The sequence below is a fragment of the Aotus nancymaae genome, unplaced genomic scaffold (assembly GCF_030222135.1).
Source record: "Aotus nancymaae isolate 86718 unplaced genomic scaffold, 86718_ANA_hifiasm-v0.15.2.pri h1tg000029l, whole genome shotgun sequence".
NCBI lineage: Eukaryota > Metazoa > Chordata > Mammalia > Primates > Aotidae > Aotus > Aotus nancymaae.
In genome coordinates this window covers 52,529,401-52,556,438 of record NW_026988442.1, presented here as the reverse complement: position 1 = coordinate 52,556,438, position 27,038 = coordinate 52,529,401, and the positions used below count along the sequence as shown (strand labels likewise).

At 37.8% G+C, this 27,038-nt stretch overlaps 1 protein-coding gene across 2 annotated transcripts in view; it reads right to left on the bottom strand.

Moving 5' to 3' along the window:
- LY75 (lymphocyte antigen 75) overlaps positions 1-27,038 on the bottom strand; it is a 138,501-nt gene that overhangs the window by 35,738 nt on the left and 75,725 nt on the right. The window contains exons 28-35 of one of the 2 annotated variants that reach the window (XM_012454844.2): positions 26,055-26,171; positions 21,795-21,989; positions 18,878-19,104; positions 17,187-17,355; positions 11,994-12,143; positions 10,280-10,402; positions 8,783-8,950; positions 4,818-6,703 (exon numbers count right to left, since the gene is read on the bottom strand). In XM_012454844.2, the coding sequence (XP_012310267.1) occupies positions 6,510-6,703; positions 8,783-8,950; positions 10,280-10,402; positions 11,994-12,143; positions 17,187-17,355; positions 18,878-19,104; positions 21,795-21,989; positions 26,055-26,171 (1,343 nt within the window). In that variant the 3' untranslated portion in view covers positions 4,818-6,509. Of the gene's footprint in view, positions 1-4,817; positions 6,704-8,782; positions 8,951-10,279; positions 10,403-11,993; positions 12,144-17,186; positions 17,356-18,877; positions 19,105-21,794; positions 21,990-26,054; positions 26,172-27,038 lie in introns of those variants that run through there. The other variant, XM_012454847.2, reaches the window with a different exon arrangement.

Sequence of the window (27,038 nt, the reverse complement as noted above, 5' to 3'; positions counted from 1 at the left end):
GTTCTCTGTCATTCTTTTTCTTTCACGTTGAAACCACATTTTAAAAGTACTGGCCAGCCGTTATGTAGAATGTCTCCCAGTTTCATCTTGTCTGATGTTTCCTCCTGATTGGATTCAGGTTGTGCTTTTTTTGGCAAGAGTACCCCAGAAGTAATGACCCTGCTCGAGAAAGACAAGATGTCGATGTCTCATCACTGGTAATGTTAACTTGGATCACTTGGTTAAGGTGGCGTTTGCCAGCCTTCTCTTCTGGATCTAATGGTCAGAATCCTCCTTTTCAGACTCTTCTCAGTGGACTGTGTCTCTTAGATAACTTTTCTCTGTTACCAGCACCTGGACGAAGAGTCTTTCAGCTATGTTTGGTACAATGTATGCATAAACTGTGCAGTTATACTTCACCCGTGAGGGCCTCTGGACAACACCAGACAGAGTCAAGCAAGGGTGCTTGTTTAAGCCTCATGTCATTGGCAAAAGAGTTCTATAAAATCAAGTCTAAACTCAACAACATGAAAACAAATGACTCAGTTAAAAAAATGGGCAGATGAGATCTGAATACACATTCATCAAAGAAATTAATATAATGGCAAATAAACAGATGAAAAGATGCTCAACATGTGTCATTGGTGAATTGCACATTAAAACAAAAATGAAATACCACTACATACCTGTTAGATATGAGAATCCAAAAACATTGACAAGACCACATGCTGTTGAAGACATGGAGCAAAAAGAACTCTCATTCAATGCTGGTGCAAATGCAAAATGGTACAGCCAGTTTGGAAGCTTCTTCCAAAACGAAATATACTCTCACCATACCATCTAGCAATCACAACCCTTTGGTATTTATCCAAATGAGTTAAAAACTTATGTACACACAAAAACCTGCACATGAATGTTGATAGCAGTTTTATTCATAATTACCAAAACCTAGAGGCAACCAAGATATCCTTCAATAAGTGAATGGATAAACAATGGCACGTCCAAACAATGAAATATTATTCAGTACTAGAAACAAATGAGCTATGAAGCCACAAAAAGACATGGAAGAACTTTAAATATGTATTCCTAAGAGAAGCCAATCAAAAAAGCCTACATATTATATGATCCCAACTATATGAGATCTTAGACAAGGCAAAACTGTGGAGACAGTACAAAGATAAATGGTTGCCAGGGGTTGGGGTGGGGAAAAAGAGGGGATGAATAGATGGAACACAGGATTTTTAGAGCCATGAAATTATTCCATAGGATACTGTAATGGTAGATATGTATCACTATACATATGTCAAAACCCATAGAATGTACAAAACAAAGATGTAGTGTGGACAGTGGACTTTAATAATGTGTCAATATTGGCTCTTCGACTGGAACAAATGTACATGCTGATGCAAGATGTTAATAATTGGGGAAACTGGGGCTATGTGTAAGGAGGTACATGGGAACTCTGTACTTTCTGCTACATTTTTTTTATAAATCTAAAACTGCTCAAAAATTAGTTTATTTTTAAAAAATAAACTCTAACCCTTTCCAACTCTTTCTAACCCTCTCAACACTTCTGATAATCCAGCCTGAAATTAAGTGGTTACACCAAGGAAATTTGACCAAACGGGTCTATAAGGAGAGTCATAGAGTGTTAGAAGTGGTAGGGGTCATCTTCATTTACTAGTAAGGAAATTGAGTGACCCAAACAAGGGGCATGACCCCCCCATGGACTCACAGAGAATGCCAACAAATGAACCAGAGCCCAGCTCCTCTGCTATACTCTCCCACCCACTCCAGGTTCTGCCCCTTTGCCAAACAATTAAGGTCTTGCTTAACTTACTTTCATTCTTCTTCTCAAGCTGGCAATAATGGGTTTATTTTATACCAAACCCCGGATCAGAGCAAATCCTTCCAAAGTTACTCTACATTTGAATATTGACACATGTAGATTCTGGACTCTTGCCCTCCTAACTACAGAATTAAAATGAACAGTTCTAAGCAATCATGTAATTGTGAAAGTTCTCTTTTCCACCCCACCTCAGGCACCAAAGTATATTTTATCAATGTGGATTTCTTATCAATGCAATGTCATTTTAAGTCATTTGGATTAAAGATAATTTTTATTGCTAACTCTGGTGCATACTGCCTCATTTTTTATGCTACTCTGATGAAACAGACTACTTACTGCCTGTATGTGGGCACTGTTACATTTCACTCTCCAATTTACTCTACAGTTACACCTCGTACCCTTAATTTTTCCTTCACTCTCACTCCAACTTACATCCTCTTTGACCTCATGCCAGACTTCAGTTCCTTGACTGCATTTTTCTCAGCCTTTTATTTCTCCCTTTCTCCACCCAGCCTGGATACCTCTGTCCCCTTGTTCCTCTGGTGTGCTCACCTGGCCAACTCAGAACCTGTGATCTCCTCCTTCTTCTTCATGGTTTTTTTTTTTTTTTTTGAGATGGAGTCTCACTCTGTCACCCAGGCTAGAGTGCAGTGGCGCCATCTCAATTTACCGCAACCTCCGCTTCCTGGGTTCAAGTGATTTTTCTATCTCAGCCTCCTGAGTAGCTGGTTTTACAGGTGTTTGTCATCACACCCAGCTAATTTTTTTGTATTTTTAGTAGAGATAGGGTTTCACCATGTTGGCCAGGCTGGTCTCAAACTCCTGACCTCAAGTAATCTGCCTGCCTCGGCCTTCCAAAGTGCTGGGATTACAGGCACGAGCCACCACTCTGTGCCCATGCTCTCTTTTTCCTCAACTTTACTGAAGTTAACCGAGGACAGGTGGAGGATATTAATCAGTTCTCCGGATGGCTGTCTCTATAAACAATATGACTTTGAATTTCATTTGGGTCCTGTATGCCTCTTCTGCAACCTTTGTACTTTATTTTACCTTGATCATTGTCCTCTCCTATTTCTCTTATTGGGTATTTCAAATTTTTATTACTGTTTCCAAGCTAAGATCCCAGGCTGGGTGAGGTGGCTCATGCCTGTAATCTCATCACCTTGGGAGCCTGAAGTGGGAGGATCACTTGAGCCCAGGAGTTTGAGACCAACCTAGATAACATATTGAAATCACCTGTCTCTCAGAAAAAAAAAAAACAAAAACTAATATCGGAGGTTGAGATTGCAGTGAGCTAGAGTTGCACCACTGCACTCCAGCCTGGGCAACCGAGCCAGGCCCTGTCTCTAAAAAATTAAAAAACTTTTAACAAGACCCCACCTGCTACCCATCTTTCTCAGCAGACCTTGTCTTCTAGTACACAAGAAAAGGGGGGCCATTAGGTATAGACAAGCATCTTCAAATGTTTATCTGTAGGTCTTTTCTTGTGGCCTCAGAGAGGAAGGCATGCATGCTTCCCCAGCCCACCCAAACCAGTTCCTCTTTCTGCTCAGGACTGCCCATCTCATCTTCTCTTCTCCAAGATCCTCCATTAAAGATTCTCTCTACCCCCTGCATCATCAACTACTCTCTGTTTTTCCTCTCAGTTTCTAAACTTGTGAACCTCTTTCTTTCCCCTTTAGAAAAAAAACCCTTCTTTCCCTCTAGCTATGGCCCAATCCTTTTCCTTTCGGCCTCCATCATACTTCCCGAAATCTCATGTTCCTCATCTGCTAATTCTCTTTCACATTTTCATTTCTTTTTTTTTTTAAGAGAGAGTCTTGCTCTGTCACCCAGGCTGGAGTGCAATGGCGCAATCTCAGCTCACTGCAGCCTCCGCCTCCTGGGTTCAAGCAATTCTCCTGCCTTAGCCTCCTGAGTAGCTGGGATTACAGGCATATGCCACCATATCTGGCTAATTTTTTTGTATTTTTAGTAGAGATGGAGTTTCACCATGTTGGCCAGCCTGCTCTCAAACTCCTGACCTCAAGTGACCCACCCGCCTCAGCCTCCCAAAGTGCTGGGATTACAGGCGTGAGCCGCCGTGCCCGGCCTTCTCTTTCACTTTTAAACTCACTCCCATCTGGATTCTGGCTTCACCACTCTGCTACATTTCTGTTGGCTAAGATGGTCATTGGTTTCCCAATTCCTAGAATCCAGTTTTATTTGACTTTACCTCTCCAGTATTCAGCAATTGGATCAATATTGACTTGTTTTTCAAAATAGGGTCTTACTCTGTCACCCAGACTGGAGTTAAGTGGCATGATTGATTGTAACTCACTGTAGCCTCAAACTCTTGGGCTCATGGGATCTTCCTGCCTTGGCTTCTTGAGTAGCTGGCACTACACATGGGTGCCATCACATCTGGCTAATTATTTTATTTTTTGTAGAAATGGGGTCTTGCTTTGTTGCCCAGGCTGAACTTGAATTCCTGGGCTCAAATGATTCCCCTGCCTTGGCCTCCAAAAGTGCCAAGAGGGATTACAGGTGTGAGCCACCATGCCCAGCCTATTTATTCTCTAAAAAATGCACACAAAGACCTGGCGCGGTGGCTCATGCCTATAATCCCAGCAATTTGGGACACCAAGGTGGGCGGAACACAAGGTCAAGCATCGAGACCATCCTGGCCAACATGGTGAAACCCCGTCTCTACTAAAAATTGAGCTGGGTATTGTGGCATGCCCCTATAGTCCTAGCTACTTGGGAGGCTGAGCCAAGAGAATCACTTGAACCCAGGAGGTGGAGGTTGCAGTGAGCTGAGATCACACCACTGCACTTCAGCCTGGGTGACAGAACGAAATTCCATCTCAAAAAAAAAAATTCACACAAAATCTCTGAGCGAATACCTTGATTTACAATAGGTGGACAATTTATTTCTTGTTGTACTATATGACTAACATAGAAAACCCAATCTAGAGATGTTTTTTTCAATAAGGGTGAATTCCAGCACTTTTGCTTAAAAGATAAAGCAACTTTATTATGACATCACCATTATATACAGCTATGCTTTTCACATCAAGTTGGCTTACTTACTTCTTTGAAAAAAATCTTAATGACTAAAATTGTATACAGATCATAGGACAAGAAAACTGGTTTAACAAATTCAGTAAGAAATCAGGACAATGGTCGACTATATTCAAAACTGTCTTAGAAAATTATTTACAACTTTATCATAGTGTAAATGCTCTAAACGTAAAAATAAATCTATGGATTTTATACAAAAATACTATAAAGTACAAATGTAAGTTAAATGCTGAATAAAATATTCACCTTTTGCAGTGGATGCTATCACTAAGAATATTATCTAGGTGTCAAAACTTGAAGTGATAACCACAAAGCAATGTTTTCTTAATCACTCATAATTTTAAATCTTTTAGTAGTCATCACAAGGTTTAGAGTTTCACTGAAAAATTCTCATTTTTACAAATGTAACTCATACACTTTCCTTCATGGACCCTTCCTCTGTTTAGAACATGTGAAAAAGTAAAACAAAATTCTTAGTCAAAAGTTGACATGCTATGTGGAGTACATAAATTATAAAATTGTCAGTCTTATACCTAGTCGATTCCCTTTACAAAAGAAACAGTCAGATGTAATACATCAGAAAATACAAAGCGCACTGCTACAGGGCACCTACTCAATCTAAAAATAATGTTCCCAAACTTCAGAAAATGTTAAGTACTAAATCTTTAAAAGTCATTGTTTTATGAACAATTATAAACAGAAAAAAACTCTTCATATTTACATAATATTGGTATAAAATAACTTTGGAATAATATAAGAAGCATTTTGCCAAGAGGAATCATTTTGCTGTATAAGAAGTAAGCAGAGGTCAGGCGCGGTGGCTCATGCCTGTAATCCCAGCACTTTAGGAGGCCAAGGCAGGCAGATCACCTTAGGTCAGGAGTTCAAGACCAGCCTGTCCAAAATGGTGAAACCCCAACTCTACTAAAAATTAAAAAATTAGCCGGGTGTGGTGGCGGACGCCTGTAATCCCAGCTACTCAGGAGGCTGAGGCAGAAGAAGTGCTTGTACCCAGGAGGCGGAGATTGCAGTGAGCCAAGATTATGCCATTGCACTCCAGCCTGGGTGACAGGGAGACTCAAATCTCAAAAAAATAAAAATAAAAAAGTAAGTATATCTTATTGTTTATTTTTCCCCCAATGCTAAAAATGACTATTTTGAAACAATGTTGGTGCAATTTACAGTTAGATTTTTACTTTGAGGTACTAATTCTGCATTTGGCCAGATGCTCTTAAAAATTAAAAAGTAGGTGTGTTACCTAGTAATATGCCTATTTTAATTTTCTAAGAAGTTTTGTTAAAAATTCTATTAAGATATACATATCCTAGTTAACCAACCACATTAAAAGAGAGAAAATGCACATTAAACATATTACTTTACAAACAATTTGGACTTCAGTTCCAGCTTTGGAGTCCTCTCCATTCTGTTAATTAGGATGATAAACATGACATTTAGCAGGCAATTAACAGTGGATACCAGCACATGCTTAAGATCTAAACAAATGAAAAAGTACTTAAGAGTTCTACTTTGGAGCATAGTAAATACTGACACTGGGCACATTTTAAGTGACTAATTTTTCCTAACACATTAGTGCAAATTAGCAAACTTTTAGAAGAATTTAGTCTTCTAAATTCTTTCCTTGGAAAGAAGGAAGCATAATCTCATCTTCATTCACTCCTTGTGCATATCGAACTGATGAGAAGCCCGCCAGGTGCAAACGGTGCCTTTGGAAGAGGAACCAAATCAGTCCACCCACGAGAATTAAGATACTTAGTGTGGCAATTGAGATAGCTATTGTTCTGTAATCAGGGCCTGTAATAGGAAAAGATTTGATGTTGGAGGAGCGAATACAAAAGTGATCATTATTGATTTTATATATTATGGCTTGTGTCACAGACGTAAACTTGTAAACTGTGAACAGACACACACATAAACCTGTAAGCTGTGTACAGACATAATAAATCTGATTGTTTCATAGCACTAACATAGAATTCAAACTCATCATCAGATCAAAAGAAACACTTAAGTGCTTTCTTTTCAATTTTAAGTTCTTTTCAAATTTAAGTTCAAATTTAAGTTTCTTTTCATTCAAATCTTCTTCATTGCTATGGGAATTTTCTTCCAAAGATATTAATGTACTATGATTGTTCTCACATTCCCTTCCTAACACCAATTTGGGAATATCACTAACTGTATATTATCCTACTTTGATAGCAAATTGCTAAAAGCTATAAACAATTTTTTTTTTTTTTTGAGAGGGAGTCCCACTCTGTTACCCAGGCTGGAGTGCAATGGTGCAATCTCGGCTCATTGCAACCTCCACCTCCCAGGTTCAAGCGATTCTCTTTCCTCAGCCTACCGAGTTGCTGGGATTCCAGGCATGTGCCATCACACCTGGCTAATCTTTTTTATCTTTAGTAGAGACGGGGTTCACTATGTTGGCCAGGCTGTTCTTGAACTCCTGACCTGAGGTGATCCACCTGCCTCAGCCTCCCAAAGTGCTGGGATTACAGGCATGAGCCACCACGCCTGGCCTAAATTTTTGTGTTTGACTTACCTGGGGCCAAATAAAGTATTATTTGCTTCAAAATGATTTAAGCCTCTAAGATGACTTCACTTAGTGCAGCTGCTGCCCAGATGGATTCTTTCTGTCCCATGACTTTAAATACCATCGCTATGCACACTGCACATCTCATCTCTCTATGGAGAACTCAAAATGGTCAACATAGAACTCTTGATTTACAACACTCTAACTTTGCTCCCACCTAACCCCCCAAATCTTCCAGTTGCTTTCCATTCCACTTAGAATAAAACCAGAACTCAAGCCTTGCTTCCAAATCTCTGTATGTCTGGCACCTGCCTACGTTTCAGTTCTTCCCTGAGTGCTCAGCAAACTCGTTCTGCCTTAGGCTCTTTGCTCCAATTGGTACCTCTGTCTGTTATGCCCTTTCCCTTGATATTTGTTTGGCTTGGTTTTTTAGATCTCAGTTGCAGTGTCTTCTGCTCCTAGGAGTCTTCCCTGGTATCCTAATCTACAGTAGCTATCCACCTAATCTCCATCACATACAGTTCATAACTATTTGATATTTTTCTCTCTTTAAAAAATTGACCTGTTTACTTATCTGTCTTTCTTCACCAGATGGTAATCTGTGTGAGAACAGGTACCTTATCTGTCTTGTTTTCAGGTGCATCCTGGCGTGCAGAACAGGGCATGGCATAGAGTAGACACTCTATTGACTGACTCAGTGTATGTATACATGGATACTCATTATGTAGAATTGAGATTTTATCTTTAATATTTACATACCAGAAGCAAAATTTTTATGCAAGATCTTTAAAAATGTTACTGTGAAAATTTTGGAGCTCTTTCTCCAGAAATGAAGTTAATGTATTTTCATGGTAATTTTATGTATCGATTCATAATGAAATGTAAGTTCATGTTATAATTTTTTATAGACACTCTGAATGTTTTCAGTAATGAAATTCAGTTCGCATTGTTTTAAAATTAACCATGAGTTTTATGGGATTAGGAAGAAAGGAAACAAATTAACTGCAGAAATAGACCTTTAAGCTTTTATATAATCAAACTATGGAATAAAATACATCTCAAGAAAATCTTTTAAAAAATGACTTCCCTAATACCCTGGCAACTTCTGTTTTTCTTAGGAAAGAATTATGTATAGACTGGAGCCCTAGACATCATGTGTGTTTATTGTCCTTTGTAATCTGTTTTTCAGGGGAAAATCTCTATGACTCAATCACGATATTTGGATATACTTTAAGGACTAAATACTTCAAGACCAAGTACGAAATTCTGTACATGATTCGATTGTACATTTAATTCCTGACCTGTTCTGCAAAAAGTTTCCTAAGGACAGGTTACCTACTTACCCAGAGGCACTTTGCAGACAACTCTTCCAAAGCCACGTTCACATTCAACTTTTTTCCAAGTTTCATTTGAAGCTATCAACATGCTACATTTTCCAACACCTCTCTTACTTTTATTTTCCCATTTGAAAAATGTCACTTCTGATCCATCTAACCAACTCCAAGACTGGTCTGAAGAAAGAAATTAAATACAGTTATGTTTACTGCCACTAAACTAGTAAGTTACAAGCATGGGGTTCCTGTAACTCACCAGAAATGTGTTGTCCAATATGATAGCCACTTTTTAAAATAAAATGCATTAAAATAAAAAAAATGAAACCAGTCCTTCATTTGCACTAGTCACATTTCAAGTGCTCAAGAGCCACATGTGGTCAGTGACTACTATATCAGACAGTGCAGACATAGAACATTTCTGTCTTTATAGAAAGTTATATTGGACAACATGGATAGAGAATGTGGTGTTTTGATTAAAGTACAGAATCCCTGCACATTTATTTTGTGAGGCAGAGATTTCTAAGGACCTATATCCTTCCCCTACTCTAATTTAAAAAAATTATATAGTTAAAGATATGCTGGTGGAATAGGAAGGGTGCAGGGCCCTCCATCCCCACCCTTCTCCAACACCCCCACCGCGACTCCATTTCTGCTTTCCAGCTGAAGTGGCACCACCTTGTGGTGACAGTATAAACACGATTTAGAATTAATTTAGACGGACAACTTTGAATCCTATTTTTTTAACAAGTACTTAACATTTGAGAATTCACATTTATTTTAATAATTTAAAATTCAACTTTGCATAAAATGTAAAAAACTTTCTCTTGTGTCATATTTGTACTCTTAATTTATTTCTACCAGTTTCAAGTTCACCCAAACCCTATATCTACTACTCCTGATTGAAAAGTCCTTCCACAAATTTTCTTTGAATCAATTCTCCTCAATTTTATCTGTTGGCATGAAAGTCACTGCAATTTTTACCATTAAAATTAATGGCAAAACCCGCAATGACTTTCACGCCAACCTAATACCAAGACAGTTTTTAAAGACTACTATTAAGACTTAATTTTAACCGATGGTAAAAATATTATTGGAGAGAAGGGTATAACAAGTGATACCTTTCTGAATAACAAAGTTATAAGCTGCAAATCCATGCAGTGACAGGCACTAGAACTCTAAGAGAAGGAAGGCATGGGTTCCTTGTGGAGACACAGACATAGGGAAGAAAATATCCTGCTGTTGATCCAAGGATCTCAGAAATAAGCCTCTAGAATGATTCCACTTTATTAAGCATGATTTTCTGTGTCATTAGTGGTTTCCATCATTGTCACGTTAACTCATGGATTCATTCAACATTTATCAGCATTCAGAACAGCCAGCCGACCTAGCTTATTTATCCAGAAGAGACATTTAAATTAGCCACCACCTAACACTCTTTACCAAGGCTGACTTGTTATTTAGAATGAGTTAGAACTCTTTTTGCACACACACAATTATTTCACTTACCAACAGAATGTTGAGATAATCCAAGCCAAACTCTCATGGTAATATTATTATTTTCCTTCATCAGTCTGCTCACAAATTTATTCTCATCTTCATCCTTGATGGAAACAATAGTTGCAGAGTGATCTGTTGGAAGGAAAACAAATTCTCAATTAGCTTTATGCTAACTAGAGAAGTAGTTTATTTTCAACTAGCCATTTGAAAAAAATATATATTATAAACAAGATCATTGATAAACTCAAGTCTTGCACAGAGACAGTTTTTAAAACTGGTATTTAGGTCAAAATTTTACAAGTACTTAAAAAAAATCACTTCCAAACACGTATAAAGAAATTTTGAGTTTCTTCAAAATATGTATCTGTCAATATTTTTTTGGTCCTGGAACTGTCTACCCGTGAGACCTCTCTCATTGTTCAGATGAGAAAAAAGACAGAGTTATGTAACCTCCCAATGTCAATTAGCCAGGATATGTGGGAGATGGGATTTAAACCCAGACCTTCATGCCTCCAAGTCTTAAATGCTTAACTTACACACTACATTTACAGTAAACCATTCTGTCTTCTCCTTTAGGAGAAAGAGGTTTCTGACTTTCAAAACATACATATAGCTTACAACAGTTCCCATCATGTGTATACATGTATAACACACAACGGTCCCCACACAAAAGTTCCCAGTAACTAGAAGACTTTTCAATCAGTCAAGTATCTCCACAGCTATCAAAATAAATTAGATAAATGCCATCCATCTACCTGGTGAATTTTCTACCCAAGGATGCAGATAAACAAGTTTTGGTCTTTGAAATACTCTAGGTAGTTTCACTAGAAGTCATTTTACAGTTTGACTATGGATTAAATTTGTGATGGGAGACAGCCAATCATTGCTATTCTTTCTAAAATAGCTAAACCTGAAGACAAAAAGCCCTGTTCTTTATAGTGGTCAGAGGATGTGGGTCAGTTCTATCACAGAACGGTTGGACAACCATACTGCTTTGATTCGTTACCCTGGTGAGGCTAAGCTTATGTATTCATAACTAAGCAATGGAACAACTCTAAATTTTATTTACTACTTAGCCAACATTACAAAAACTTTACCTCTTAATCCCTTTTTCTAAGCACATCTAGCTATAGGCAAAACCATTTCAATTCATTTGTCAGTATTTTTACTTAACAGTTCACTTAGCCACTTTCACTTTATTATTTTAAATTTATTATTATTATTATTATTTTAGTTATTATTTTTTTGAGATGGAGTCTTGCTCTATCGCCCAGGCTGCAGTGCAGTGGCATGGTCTCAGCTCACTGCAACCCCCACCTCCTAGGTTCAAGCTATTCTCCTGCCTCAGCCTCCTGAGTAGCTGGGACTACAGGCGCGTGCCATCACGCCCAGCTAATTTTTGTATTTTTAGTAGATATGGGGTTTCACCATATTGCCCAGGATGGTCTCGATCTCTTGACCTCATGATCCACTCACCTCAGCTTCCCAGAGTGCTGGGATTACAGGCATTTTTAATGGCTATTCCAATATTTCATTGAGCTCCAATGTCAAGATACTTCACCATTTCCCTACCACTGGGCAATTAGTTTACAGTGCTATTAGAAATGGAAAATGCTTTAAGATTTTTTCAAAATTATAATTATTGCTTCAAATTATATCCTTAAGAAATATATCTAAGAATTAAATTATTGAGTCATAAGAAAATCAACAAATTATAACTCACCACGTTCTGGACACAATTTTTTGGCCTCTGAAAAACTGTGCAATGCCTGATCAGACGTGTAACAGTGACCCTTGTACTGAATCCACCGTGACTCATTCCCTTTTGCTGCAGGACATCTTGATGAATATGTAAGATGGGACAGCTTTTTAGCTGTAAAAATATTAGACACAGTTGTAACAATGCACAGAAAAAACTGACCACCTTTCAAAATCTAATTAAATGTCCCTGATTCAAACTGTTGCTCTTGCGGTAAAGAAACATTTAACTCAAACCAGAGAAGGCCACAGCTCACATTCTATAAATACATAATTTAATTAACTTTTTGGAATATCGTTTAAAAAACCTAGTAATAGAAGTGGAAAATGACTTAGCTTTCTAAGACTGATTTGGACTAAAGTAAAAACAATGAGAAAGACAGACTAAAAAAAGAAGTAAAGACAAGACAAGCAGACCTGAAACTACTCTGAAATCATAATTAAAATTATTTCTTTCCTTGGATTCTTTTTTTTTTTTTTTTTTTGAAGAGATGGGTTTTCACCATGTTGGCCAGGCTGATCTCAAACTCCTTACCTCAAGTGATCCGTCCTCCTCAGCCTCCCAAAGTGCTGGGATTACAGGTGTGAGCTGATGCGCCCGGCCCCTTGAAGTCCTTTTTATTTTGATAATCTAAATAAATCTAGTTTTATTAGTCATAAAAAGAACTATTTTAAAAAATATTTTAAAAAATTGCTAATTTGTTTTACGTAGCATAAAACAGCATCACAACATCACTCAAACAGAAAAAGAGTAGGAGTGGCTTCTCAGCTCTCAAAAATACCCCTGGTTTCCATTTAAATTGATTTCTAATTGTGCTAAGTAACAGAAGAAGCCTGGGGAATGCAGCCTGTACCCCTTAACACCTGTTTTTAATTCCAAAAGAAGCGTGTATGAAAACTGGAAAGTAAATTGTCAATGTTGTATTAGTGAGGTATAGATGATCTGAATCAAATATTTGACCTGGTACCAGTCAGAAATCTCATTCCAAACTATTGCTTTGCAATGCATTCTGTATAATGTGCATGTCCTTCAGTGAGTAAAGGCTATTCCTGGTTTTTTCTCCAAATCTCTGCTTGGTAGAGTCCTTATTTGTGGTCTCTGCAATCAGAGAAGGATGGCTGCTGCTGTTTCTTTCTTCATCAAGAGTCTTTAGTGGCCCTTAGTTCCTTCTGCTCCTTCTCTATCTTCTGTTAGAAACCAGACTTGATCTTTTTGAACTTTGGTTATTTGATTGGCTTTGCCTCCATTCTTCCCACAAATGCTACCAATTTGAGTACCAAGTCTTCAGTTCAGCAGTCGGACTCCTGGGTAAGTTTCCCAGCTGCTGCAGATCAAAATGCATTTGCCAAATGCATCTATACAATCTATGAAACTTCTCACAACTCCTTACTAATGCTGCTACTGAAAAGAAATGTTACTAGTAAGTTCCTGTTTTTACTACCTTATGAAAATAGTTGGTTGGGCAAAGGTGTATTGCTGATTACTCCACTGTTGCACTGGGCTCAATTGTTGATGCAAAACTTCAAGTTGAACACTGGCTAGCGTGGCATCATTAGGGTAGGGAACTTTTCTGAATGGTTTGACCTTTTTTTAAAAAAAAAAAATCACTTCTTGCACTGGCAACATAAGGAGATGCCTTATCTTCGGTCTATTTGTTTCTAGTATAGTCTGCAACTGGGTTGCATACATTTTTTTTTTCTTCCTGTTCTTCATAATGTTTTGCTTCCCACTCTCATTTTTTTCTGCAAGGCCCTGCATTATGGTAAGTGTGTTATATTCCTGTTCAAAAGGATCCATCTTTTAATTGTGGTAAAACACACATAACATAAAATTTACTATCTTAACCATTTTTGTTTTGTTTTGTTTTTAGAGACAGGGTCTTACGCTGTCACCCAGGTTAGAATGCAGTGGTGCAATCATAGCTCGCTGCAGTCTCTAACTCTTGGGTGCAATAGATCCTCCTGTATCCATTTCCCAAGTAGCTGGGATTACAGGCATGTGCTACTGTGTCCAGCTAATTTTTAAATTTTTTTGTAGAGATGGAGTCTCACTGTGTTGCCCAGGCTGGTCTTGAACTCCTGGGCTCAAGCCATCCACCTGTCTCGGCCCCACAAAGTGCTGAGATTACAAGAATGAACCACCGTATCCGGCCTTAATCATTTTTAAGTGTACAGTCCCATGGCACTAAATGAATTAACTCTGTTGTACAACTATCAGCACCATCCATCTTCAAAACTTTTTCATCTTGCAAAACTGAAACTCTATACCCACTAAACGATAACTCCCCATATTCCCTCCTTCTAGTCCCTGCTAACTGCCATTCTACTTCCTGTCTCTATGAATTTGACAACTCTGGGTACTACCTCATATAAATGGAATCATAGAGTATTTATTTGTCTTTTTGTGACTGGCTTATTTCACTTAGCATGTTCTCTTCAAGGTTCATCCATGTTGCAGCATGTGTCAGAATTTTCTTTCTTTCTTTCTTTTTTTTTTTTTTTGAGACAGAGTCTCACTCTACTGCCCAGGCTGGAGTGCAACAGTGTGATCTTGGCTCATTGTAACCTCTGCCTTCCAGGTTCAAGTGATTCTCCTGTCTCAGGCTCCCAAGTAGCTGGGATTACAGGGGCACACCACCACGCCCAGGTAATTTATGTATTTCTTTTAGTAGAGATGGGGTTTCACCATGTTGGCCAGGCTAGTCTTGAACTCTTGACCTCATGATCCATCTGCCTCAGCCTCCCAAAATGCTGGGATTACAGGTGTGAGTCACCGCACCCAGTCACCGAATTTCCTTCCTTTTTAAGGCTTCTTATCCATTTGTCCATCCATGGAAACGTGGATTGCTCTCATCTTTTAACTGTTATGAATTACCCTGCTATGACATGGTTGTACAAACACCTGTTTGAATCCCTGCTTTCAGTTGTTTTGAGTATATACTGAAGTGCTGGATGACATAGTCACCTTATGAATATGTTTTTGAGGAATTGTCACACCATTTTGCACAGTGGTTACACTGTTTTATATTCCTACCAGCAAAGCATAAGGATTCCATTTTCTCCACATCCTCACTAATGCTTGTTATTCTCTGGTTTTTTGAAGATCCTGTTTTTAAAGTTATCTCTTGTATTAGTTTCCTTGGGCTGCCATAATAAATTCTACAAAATTGGTGGCTTAAAACAACAAAAGTGTATGCTCTCACAGTTCTGGAGGCCAGAAGTCTGAATTGAAGGGGGTGTTAGGATTGGTTCTCCTTGGAGGCTCCAATGGAGAATCTGTCTCGTGCCTCTCTCTCATCTTCTGGTGGTTGCCAACAATCCTTGGCTTGTCACTCTGTCACTGCTTGTTGCTCTGTCACTGCAATCTCAGCCTGTGACATCACGTGGCCTTCTTCCCTCTGTGTATCTGTATCTGCCTCTTATAAGAACACTAGTCATTGGATTTAGGGCCCACCATAATATGTCTTCAACTCAACTACCTAGATTTGCAAAGACTCTATTTATCAATAAAGTCACATTCTTAGGTTCCAACTGGACAAGAATCTTTGGGGAGGAGCCACTATTAAACCTGGGAGAACACATAACTTATGTCTGGTCACCTTATTCTCCAACCTGTAAAGTCTGTTTCTCTAAGACAGATATTTCCACTTCTGCATGCCTTATTTCTTATGTATTCCAATTGTTTTTCTAAAAAGTTACATTTGTTTTCTGTGTCTAACAACTGAGAAGTCAGTTCTTGATTGTACCTTGACTCCTCATTCTTTATATTGTTCTCCTTTCTTTTATTAACCTGCTTCTCTAAAGTTTTCACATTTTCTTCTGCTGAATCTGTTCAAACAAATGTTGGATCTGCTGTTCAAGATTCTTCACAGCAGAAAACATGGCCAGCACTGAGAACCAGAGGCATCAGAAAGCAATGCCACTACCTCCCTGCTTGTCCTGCTGGCCTCTGCCACCTCCGGTAGTTTGTTTTTTTGTGGTCTTCTTCAAGGTTCATGCTTTATCCACTGGGGTGACCCTAAGTCCAGCCTCTAATGGAAGGGGCTCTTCCCTTAAATTTTAAGGATCATATAAGTTTGGAAAATGCTGGGTTACACAAAGTTAAACAGACTTCATTTTTATAGAAAGTCTCTTAGAACCTTTGGCCGGGCATGGTAGTTCACACCTACAATCCCGGCACTTTGGGAGGCTGAGACAGGAGGATTGCTTGCGCCCAGGAGTTCAAGACCAGCTCGAAAAACATGGTGAGACCCTGTCTCTACAAAATATTTTAAAAATTAGCTGGGTGTGGTGGCACATGCCTGTGGTCCCAGATACTTGGGAGGCTCAGGTGGGAGAACTGCTTGAGCCCAGGAAGTCGAGGCTGCAGTGAGCCATGTTTATGCCACTGCTCTTCAGCCTGGGCAACAGAGCAAAAAACTCTGTCAAAAAAAGAAAAGAAAAGGAAAGAAGAGGAGAAGAGAGGAGAGGAGGGGAGAAAAGAAACAAAACTCTTAGAAACTTTAATATGGTAAATCTCATGAGGTATTTCCCAACTTTATACCCTGTGGGACCCTTTTTTTGAAAGAAGCATCTCAGCCTTTGAAAAACATTGCTAAGTGAAATAATTAGAATTCACAAATTCTAGGGTAGAAGTTACCTGGTGATAGAACAAATGAAAGTCTTTGGGAACAAATTCCCTGAGTGGTTATATTGTATTTGTTTCCATTTACAACGTATCAAAATTATTTTCTGTTTTGTTTTTTTTCTGAGATGGAGTCTTGCTTTTGTTGTCCAGGCTGGAGTGCAACGGCACGATATTGGCTCACCATAGCCTCTGCCTCCCGGATTCAAGTGATTCTCCTGCCTCAGCCTCCTGAATAGCTGGGATTATAGGCATCCACTACTACACCCGACTAATTTTTATGTTTTTAATAGAGACGGGGTTTCTCCATGATGGCCAGGCTGGTCTTGAACTCCTGACCTTGTGATCCACCTGCCTCGGCCTCCCAAAGTGCTGGGATTACAGGTGTGAGCCACTGCACCCAGTCTCAAAATTATTATTTTCATTGAATTTGTGAATAAATCTTTAAATAAAAAATTCCAGTGAGAATTTAATTATGTGCATAAATTATGTCACATTTTAGTAAACGTACTGTTATTCAAATTCAAGTCTTACGTTTTGTAGGTTTATAACAAATGGCACCATCCTTAACAGAGTTGCATTTTTCATGTTTCCAAGTTCCTTTTGGATCCAAGAGAAGACAATTTCCAGGAGATTTTTGGCCTTTCCATGGGATGTAGTCAAATGTACTACCATCAGACCATTCAAAACTTGATTCACTTCCCTGTTTTAAGAAGAATAGAGATAACCCTAACCCAGATGTATGACTTCAAAAAGAATAGAAAGAACAACATATATACTTTAAGAAATATTATAATGGAATATTACTTCTTTGCTTATAGTATTATAGGTCTGAACCTACTTTAAAATCAGAGCTTTAATTCTAATGCACTGATTTGGAACATTTGCTCTGACACAGTTTATGGAAGACTTTAAACTTAGAGACAGAGTTATTATACCTTATCTTTAGATTTATTTTTAAGGATGAGTTTACATAACACTTGAAATTAAACAACATGCAAATGGCTTCTATTTGTCACAATTACAGATTTACAATTCCAACCTTCATATTGTTCTGAATACTGTTTTCTATGTTTTATAGTTTTGTGCTTTGTCTCTGGCTACATTTTTCACATTACAGAGGCCACTAAGCAGCAGGAGTCTAGAAAAGATAAACACTTCCCAAGAAACTCAAAATGGGAAGACTGTTTTTTATTTTTCCTTGAATTTATAATCTTGTTATTCTTTTTTTTTTTTTCTGAGACAGAGTCTCACTCTGTTGCCATGCTGGAGTGCAGTGGTGCGATCCTGGCTCACTGCATCCTCCACCTCCTGGGCTCAAGCGATTCTCCTGCCTCAGCCTCCCGAGTAGCTAGGACTACAGGCGCATGCCACCATGCCCAGCTAATTTTTGTATTTTTAGTAGAGACGGGATTTCACCATGTTGGCCAGAATGGTCTCGATCTCTCGACCTTGTGATCCACCCACCATGGCCTCCCAAAGTGCTGGGATTACAGGCGTGAGCCACCATGCCCGGCCCTAATCTTGCCATTCTTTTTAAAAAATTTTTCCCCACTTTGTTCTAAAGATTATTTAAATTAGAACTACAACTCTAGTCTCAATAGATAACAATTTTTTGTATACAAGACCTCATTATAAGTACATAAATAAGTAATATGATTCAAATAGTGGCACATATGTGTTTGCTAGCATAATTTATCTTAAGTAGTATAATTTTCTAGAGGAAAAGTGGGAAGAAAGTATACATTTATTAATCCTAACCACGTGGAGAAGTTTAGATGGCACCTTGTAAAAACTTTTGTGTTAAAATCTCAATGAAATTATTATTACCCTGATTTTCTACATGAGGAAATAAGGTTGCAAAGATTAAATAACTTGCTCATGATCACCCAGCACATAAATGGAAGATCCCAGGGTTTTCTGATTCTATGTGATTTCATTTTCACCAGCTTTCCAATTTGTCTGTTCCAAATAGGCTATAGAGGTGTTGTTGAGATATTCATCCACTGGGCCCTTGGCATGGCCTGATCATTTGCCCTAGTGCATTCTACAGTAAAATTTTTCTATTTGTTCTGTGTTGTAAAAGGTAAGAAAGTACTATGCTATGCAAATGGAGTTCCAGTGCTTAATCTAATGTTGTACTTTGTATTAATACTTTATGCTCAAGTTTCTAACCCTCAAAATAACAGATTTGAAAAGTTTCTGGAAAATGAAGCAAGACTTACATCATGACTGGAGAGCCCAAGCCATAGTGGAAATCCATCACGTTTTACAATATCTTCCAGAAAGAGCTGGCCATTTTGGTCGTGAACACTTGCCAAATGGCCTCCACTTTGAGAACACATGTTTAACGCTTCATACCATGTTACCTTTTTTTGAATAACACTATAAATACCATCTTCATATAGCATAAACTGTGGCAGTGTAGTATTATATTCTTCTTTGTAGTCAACTATAATAATTAAAAGCACTGGTGATTAAAATTTAAATTATTTCAAATACACCTTTTGGATAAGACAACATGCAATCATTTCAATAGTGAAATAAAACTGGGTTTCTTATTAATAAGGGAGGTCAAATGTATATTTTATTTTTCTTATTGCAATGACACATATCTTAGGCTCTTAAAGATCTCTGATTGGTCTATTTTAAAAAGGCATAAACATAGTTTTTTATTTAAGGAGCTCATGTATTAGTTGGGTACAGTAACAACAATGGCTGAAATGATAGAAAAACTGTTAACCAGTAGGGTATGTGAAATTGAGTAGAGACTCATTTGAATGAGAGGAGTCAGAAAGACTGCTTGACAAACCAGATCTCAAGGGTTAGGTGAAATTAAGACTAAAAAGAAATAAGGTAACAAGAAAGTAAGGAAGTGTTTAAAACAAACACAAACAACAAAGCCACAATGATGATGATATTTTAAAGGACATGGGAGCCAAGTGAAAGAGCTCCCAATGGTCAAAGCTGGAAAGACTTGAGCAAAATATTACAGAATGCAGTATGTTAGATGATAATCCAAAGTATAAAATAAATAACCATGAACCTATACTAGATTTAGAGGATTGGAGGAAATTAAAAATAAAAAGAAGGAAAAAGTATGCAAGTGCTACAAACAAACAAATAAACAAATAACAATAAAACCACAATGATGAGGGTATAAATAAATGACTGAATAAATTTAAAAACTGGGGCCAGGTGGCTCACGCCTGTAATCCCAGCATTTAGGGAGGCTGAGGTGGGGGGATCATCTGAGGTCAGGAATTTCAGACCAGCCTGGCCAACATGGTGAAACCCTGTCTCTATTAAAAATACAAAAAATTAGCCAGGTGTGGTGGTGGGCACTTGTAATCCCAGCTACTTGGGAGGCTGAGGAAGGAGAATAGCTGGGATCCGGGAGGCAGAGGTTGCAGTGAGCTGAGATGGCACCACTGCACATCAGCCTGGGCAACAGAGTGAGACTCCATCTCAAAAAAAAAAAAAAGAAAAATTGGAGAAAGCAGACAAGTATCTTGTGCAGAAGAATTTCAAGTAATTCATACAGATACTCCCCTCACAGGAAGGTGGAGGATAACTTTCTACCCTGTAAGTGTGAACTCAACATAGTGACTTCCTTAGAAAGAGGACAGTATGGAAAGGAGGAAAAGGGGTAACTTTATAGCAGAGAACCTAACAAACACCACCTTGGGCCAGGTGACCAAGGTTAAAGTCAACAGTGATAAGTCATATGAATAGTGCGTACTGCCCATGTGAAGTGATGAGAATGCTGCTTCACATCTTTGGTCTTCCCCCCAAAACTTATAACCACAGTTTAATCATGAGAAAATCATCAGCCAACCCAAACTGAGGGACATTCTATCAAATACATGACCTGTGTTCCTCAAAACTGTCAAGGCCATCAAAAATAAGAAAAGTCTGAGAAACCACCCAGCGAAGAGGAGCCTAAGGAGGAGGGATGACTGAAGATAAGGTGGGGTCCTGGATGGGATCCTGGAAAGAAAAAGCATGTTAAATAAAAACTATGGAAATTTGAATAATGTGTGGACTTTAGTTAATAATAATAATATTGTATCAATATTGGTTTATTAGTGTGACAAATGTACCATACTAAAGTAATATGTCAACAATAGGGGAAATTGATTGTGGGATAGATGAGAACGCTCTGTACTATCTTTGCAACTTTTCTGTAAATGTAAAGCTATCCTCAAATGAAAAGTTTATTAAAGATGTAGAAAGAAAGAAAGAAAGATGTTGAAAAATTTCTTGGCAGGAGGAAAACATAAAGGTGCAAATATGAGGATGGGCATACAACTTGCCTGGGACAAAGAAGAGACCAGCTTGACTGAGAACAAGATGCTTTGCTGAGCAAGAATGGGAAAAAACAGGGAACCAGGAGAAGGCCTAGAAATTGGGGCTAGAGACTAGTTTCTAAAACGTCTCAAAAGTTTACATGTACTCCAAGTAGGATATAAAAAGGAATCCCTGGAGGCTGCTGGTGGACATGGTCTTCAGAATTGACCATGGCACTATGAAGCAAGCTGATTAGCCAGCACACCACTGTTACAGGCTCCCTGTAAGCAGACAGTTTAGGGTACAGTGGGAGTAATGACAGTTTTAGGGCACAGTGGTAATAATTAACAGCTTTTAAGCTGTGAAAAAATTAAAACTAACATGTATTTAAAATCAGATTTATTTAAAGATGAGGCAAGATTGAGAGACATTCACTTTGCCTGGAATGTCAAAACTCTTCCCCCAAATACTTTCTTATTTATATAAACTCTATCCATGTTTCAAAGCCCAACCAAGTTTCACCTCTTCTTGAAGGCTTTCTTTTTTTATTTTCCTTTTCCAATGTATCAGTTTTGACTTCTCCACAATTTAGGTCTGTATCAAATAATCTAAGACTAATTTACATAAAGCAATGCTAAGGAATTTAATACTGCTTCCCCAAGTACATTTTACTCCTAGAGTCAAAACCTTGACAGCAGGACCCATGTCTTTTCCTTCCTCAGTAACCTCTATAGCACCTTGCACAGGACTGTATACAGAGGAAGCATTCGATTGTATGATTCCCACTAGTGGAACTAATAGCCTTATATTCTTTCCCTGGAGTGAGAGAAAACCCTATATTATTATACTTACCCATTTCAATTTTACAAGCAAGAATGCTGTGCTGGTGAAAATAAAGTGTTTCTTCAATAACATTAAAGGTTTGAATATCCCAGAAGCCATCAGTACTTAAGCCAGCCAAAAACTTGTCATTTTTTATAGTTGGTCTTCCTGCTCTCCAGTGTGTATATGACAGTGCGGTCTTATCAAACCACATAAGAGAATTATCTAGAGAAGAAACATTTTTTCCTATGCTTAGAGATTAAATCAAGACTTGAATTACAGTTATGCAGTTAAGATTTCATCTTTTCCCAACCTTCTTTTTTTTTTTTTGAGACGGAGTTTCGCTCTTGTTACCCAGGCTGGAGTGCAATGGCGCGATCTCGGCTCACCGCAACCTCCGCCTCCTGCGTTCAGGCAATTCTCCTGCCTCAGCCTCCTGAGTAGCTGGGATTACAGGTACGCGCCACCATGCCCAGCTAATTTTTTGTATTTTTAGTAGAGACGGGGTTTCACCATGTTGACCAGGATGGTCTCGATCTCTTGACCTCGTGATCCACCCGCCTCGGCCTCCCAAAGTGCTGGGATTACAGGCGTGAGCCACCGTGCCCGGCCTTCCACAACCTTCTAAAAGGTTGTATGATTATGTATAACCCTTTAAGATATTTTCTGATTATAATAGTAAATTATGCTTATTTTTAATTTGAATATTAATACAAACTATAAATATTGACCTATAATTCCATCATCTTTTGTTATTTTTGTTATTCTTTTCTAGAGGTCATTGTCTGAAAAAGACACTTGCACATGCATGTTTATAGCAGCACAATCCACAAGAGCAAAAATATGCAACCAGCCCAAATTTCGACCAATCAACAAGTAGATAAAGAAAATGTGGTATGCATGTACCATGGAATACTACTCAGCCATAAAAAGGAATGAAATAATAGCATTCACAGCAACCTGTCTGGAAATGGAGACCATTATTCTAAGTGAAGTAACTCAGGAATGGAAAACCAAACATTGTGTGTTCTCACCAAGTGGGAGCTAAGCTATGAGATGCAAAGGCATAAAGGCATAAGAATGATACAATGAACTCTGGGGACTCAGGGGGAAGGGTGGGAGTAGGTGAGGGATAAAAGACTATACACTGGGTACAGTGTACACTACTCAGGTAATGGGTGCACCAAAATCTCAGAAATCAACACTAAAGAACTTATCTATGTAACTAACCTCCACCTGTTCCCCAAAAACCTATTTAAATACAAAAATATTATTTTCTCTTATATATTTAGTTGCAGTGGAAATTAACATAACTATTTTATCTATTTAAAACATGATTGATAAGTTATAAAATTAGCCACAGAAATCTATTCTCTGGACATAAACTCTACACAATTGTGCATACTTATGGTCAACTGATTTTTAAGAAGGATGCCAAAATAATTTAGTGTGGAAAGAATAGTCTTCTAAACTGGATATCTGCATGCAAAAAAAAAAAAAATGAAGTTGGACCCCTTCCTTTCACCACACACAAAAATTAACTCAAAGTAGATCACAAACATAAATGTAAGAGCTACAACTATAAAACCCTTAGAAGAAAACATAGGAGGCTGGGCATGGGGGCTCACACCTGTAATCGAAGCACTTTGGGAGGCTGAGGTGGATGGATCACCTGAGGTCAGGAGTTTGAGAGCAGCCTGGCCAACATGGTGAAACCCCGTTTCTACTAAAAATACAAAAATTAGCCGAGCATAATGGCGGTGCCTGCAATCCCACCTACTTGGGAGGCTGAGGCTGGAGAACTGCTTGAACCTAGGAGGTGGAGGTTACAGTGTGTTGAGGTCATGCCACTGCAACACTCCAGCCTGGGTGACAAGAGCAAAACTCTGTCTCAAAAAAAAAAAAAAAAAAAAAAGAAAGAAAGAAAAAGAAAACAGTAGTAAGTCTTCAGAACCTTGGAATAAGCAAAGCCTTCTGACATATGCACAGATGACAAAACGAAAACGCTTTTGTGCTGTAAGTAAAGTCATGGGAAAAATTATTTGCAAATTATTTATCAGACAAGGGACTTATATCTAGAATATATGAAGAATTCTTACACCTCAACAATAAAAAGACTCAATTTTAAAAATAAGGGAAAGATCTGAATAGGTATTTCTCTAAAGGTGATATACAAATATCCAATAAGCACATGAAAAGACGGTTAACATCATAAGCCATTAGGGAAACGAAATCCCAGTGAGATATCATTTCATACTCACTTGGATGGCTATAATGAAAAACACACAAATATTGGCATAGATTTGGAGAAGTCGGTACTCTTATTCACTGGGAATGGAAACTGGTATAGCTGCTTTGGAAAATGACCTGGTAGTTCTTCAAAGGATTAAACAAAAGATGCAGCAATTCCATTCCTAGGGTTTTACCCAAGATAAATAGAAGCATATGTTCACACAAAAACTTGTAGTGAATGTTCAGAGAAGGATTATACATAATAACTAAAAATGGTTTAAAATTTAGGTTGTTTTACCTAAATGTCCATCAATGGATACAGGATAAACAAAATGTATTATATCTATAGAACAGAGTCTTAGTCATAAAAAGGAATAATGTACTGATACATGTTACAACATGGATAAAACTTTAAAATCTTTATGCTAATGGGAAAAGCCAGTCACATACAAAAATCACACACTGTATGCTTTCTTTTACATAAAATGTCAAAAATTTCATATTCAGGCAATCTGTAGAGACAGAAAGTAGATCAGCGGTTGCTGAGGATTGGGAGAAGGGGAGGGAATGCTAATATGTATTGTGTTTCTTTTTGGGGTAGTGATGGTTGCAATAAAGCTTTAAAAAAAGGTGCTAGGTCTATTAAAATTATAAATTGGTATAAAGAGTGATGCCATCACTACCTGCACATACCCAATGTTGTCCTGGTTATTTCTACTTTTCACTGATTACAATCTCCCAAGGCAGGACCCCTAAACATCTGCCTGCAGCAATGGCACATTAGAAGCACTGCACACATGATGTGGCTCTTGTTTGCTGCTTTATATCATCTCATGTCTCTCAGTTCCTCTTCCCCTCTCCCAAACTTCAAACTTAGCAATTTTCTGACCAAAATGATGTGAAAAAGTCACATTTTCACTTGGCTTAATATATCTCAGTTGACATACTGTGGTTTCTCATAGTAATTTCTAGTCATGGCTCTGCTATTGAAAAGTCAAAAATGTTTTAAAAAGCAAAATTCATTGCGTAGGTGCCAAATAAACAATTAAATATTCTATTAAGTATATCAACGTAACAAAAAAGTGACTTACAGTAATTTCTATTCATGGCTCTGCTATTGAAAAGTCAAAAATGTTTTAAAAAGCAAAATTCTTTGTGTAGGTGCCAAATAAACAATTAAATATTCTATATCAAAGTAACCCAAAACAGTGACTTATGGATGTAAATTAAGTCAAAGTGCTGGGATTATAGGCATGAGCCACTGTGACTGGCCATGTGTCTCATTTTTCTAATGCTTATTACATGTAAACCAATATAACCCGAGTCAGGGTTATAAAGCCAAGGTGCAACATTAATAAAAGAGTGATTCTGTTCTCGTTCATCTCACAGTTAGTGGAAACATAAAATCAGTACTGAAGATTTACATGAGATGGTGATCATTTCTAGTTAGTCTTGAGTTGCTAGATGAAAGAGTGAAAAAAGAAAATGGATATGGTTTGGCTCTGTGTCCCCACCCAAATCTCATGTTGAATTAATGATCTTCAGTGTTGGAGGAGGGGCCTGGTGGGAGGTGATTGGATCATGGAGGTGAACTTCTCATGATAGTGAGTTCTTATGAGATCTGGTTGTTCAAAAGTGGGTAGCCCCTCCCCCTTCACTCTCTCCTGCTCCACCATAGTAAAACATGCTTGTTTCTCATTTGCCTTTGACATGATTGTAAGTTGCCTGAAGCTTCCCAGCCATGCTTTCTGTACAGCCTGTGGAACTGTGACTCAATTAATCCTCTTCATAAATTACCCAGTTTCAGGTAGTTCTTTATAGCAGTGTGAGAACAAACTAATTCAGAAAATTATTTTCTACCATTTAACTTTAAATTCAATGATAAAGGTATGTTAATGGCAGAGCAGAGACACAAAAATTGCCTTGGTATTTATGTAAGTTAAGTACATAATTATACTTCATGTATTGATAGACATGTACTTTGAAGAACTATAGCTTGATAAATAGGTTATAATGAAGTCCAAAAACAAATAGAAAATTGACGTATTTACAACTTACTTTCATAAGTGATTCCTAATATGACCCAAGAAGCCATGTAATTGAAGTATAGAAGTTGCTCAAGAACAAAGTTATTCTCCTTTTCTTCTCGAATACTCAGAATATGTGCTTTTGGATCTGTTAAATAAAAAATAATCATTTTAATAATCACTTATCCAGAACATTTTATTTTATTTGATAGATTTAAAACATTTTAGTTCTCAGTTTCATATAATACTTCAAAACCTAAACAATATTGGAAAATTAGAAAGATATATAAATTAAAAGTATCCCATTTTACTAAAATGAATAGGTTAAGGAGTTTTCAAATGTTTTGATGTTAAATTTGGTCTTATGGTATAATAGAAAACTAGTAGTTGAGTAGAGAATATAAAACATTGATTCACTTCACTTCCCCCTATTTAAAGGTAATTTTCAGTTGGTATAAGTCAGTACCAAAAAGGTTGGGGACTGCTGGGCTGTAAGACAGATCTTCCTTTTCCTTAGTTATCACTATGAGGGTTAAAAATGCTTAATATTTTCCAAAGGGTGTTCCTCACAAATTAACAAGGAAGTTCCAGAAAAGATCTACAGGGATAAGTTTGCAAACATTGGTTTAAACAAAGTTAAACTAGTTTGTTTACGCCAGTATTTCTTAAAGTATATGTTAATGTAGATTTGTTAACGTCCACCAGGAGGCTACGGTGTCTAGTGTTTCTCGACCTTTTCCTTTTTCATTGGTTAATTTTTCATCCTTCTTCTAAGGATTTTTTGTAGAACATCTCTCAAGGCTAGTATTATACAGAGCACACTTTGGGGAATAATGGTTTGATATTTTCTATAGGAACTTCCACAAAGTTCATAGTTCCATTGGTTCCAACAGCTCCATCATTCAGAAGTCACAAATCTTTAGTGGCTCTCATAGGAATTATCTGAAGACTCTTGAGAGCTGAAAGTGTGAAATGTGCACTTCTTTAATCACAGCTGCTGCTTTGCGGCATATCT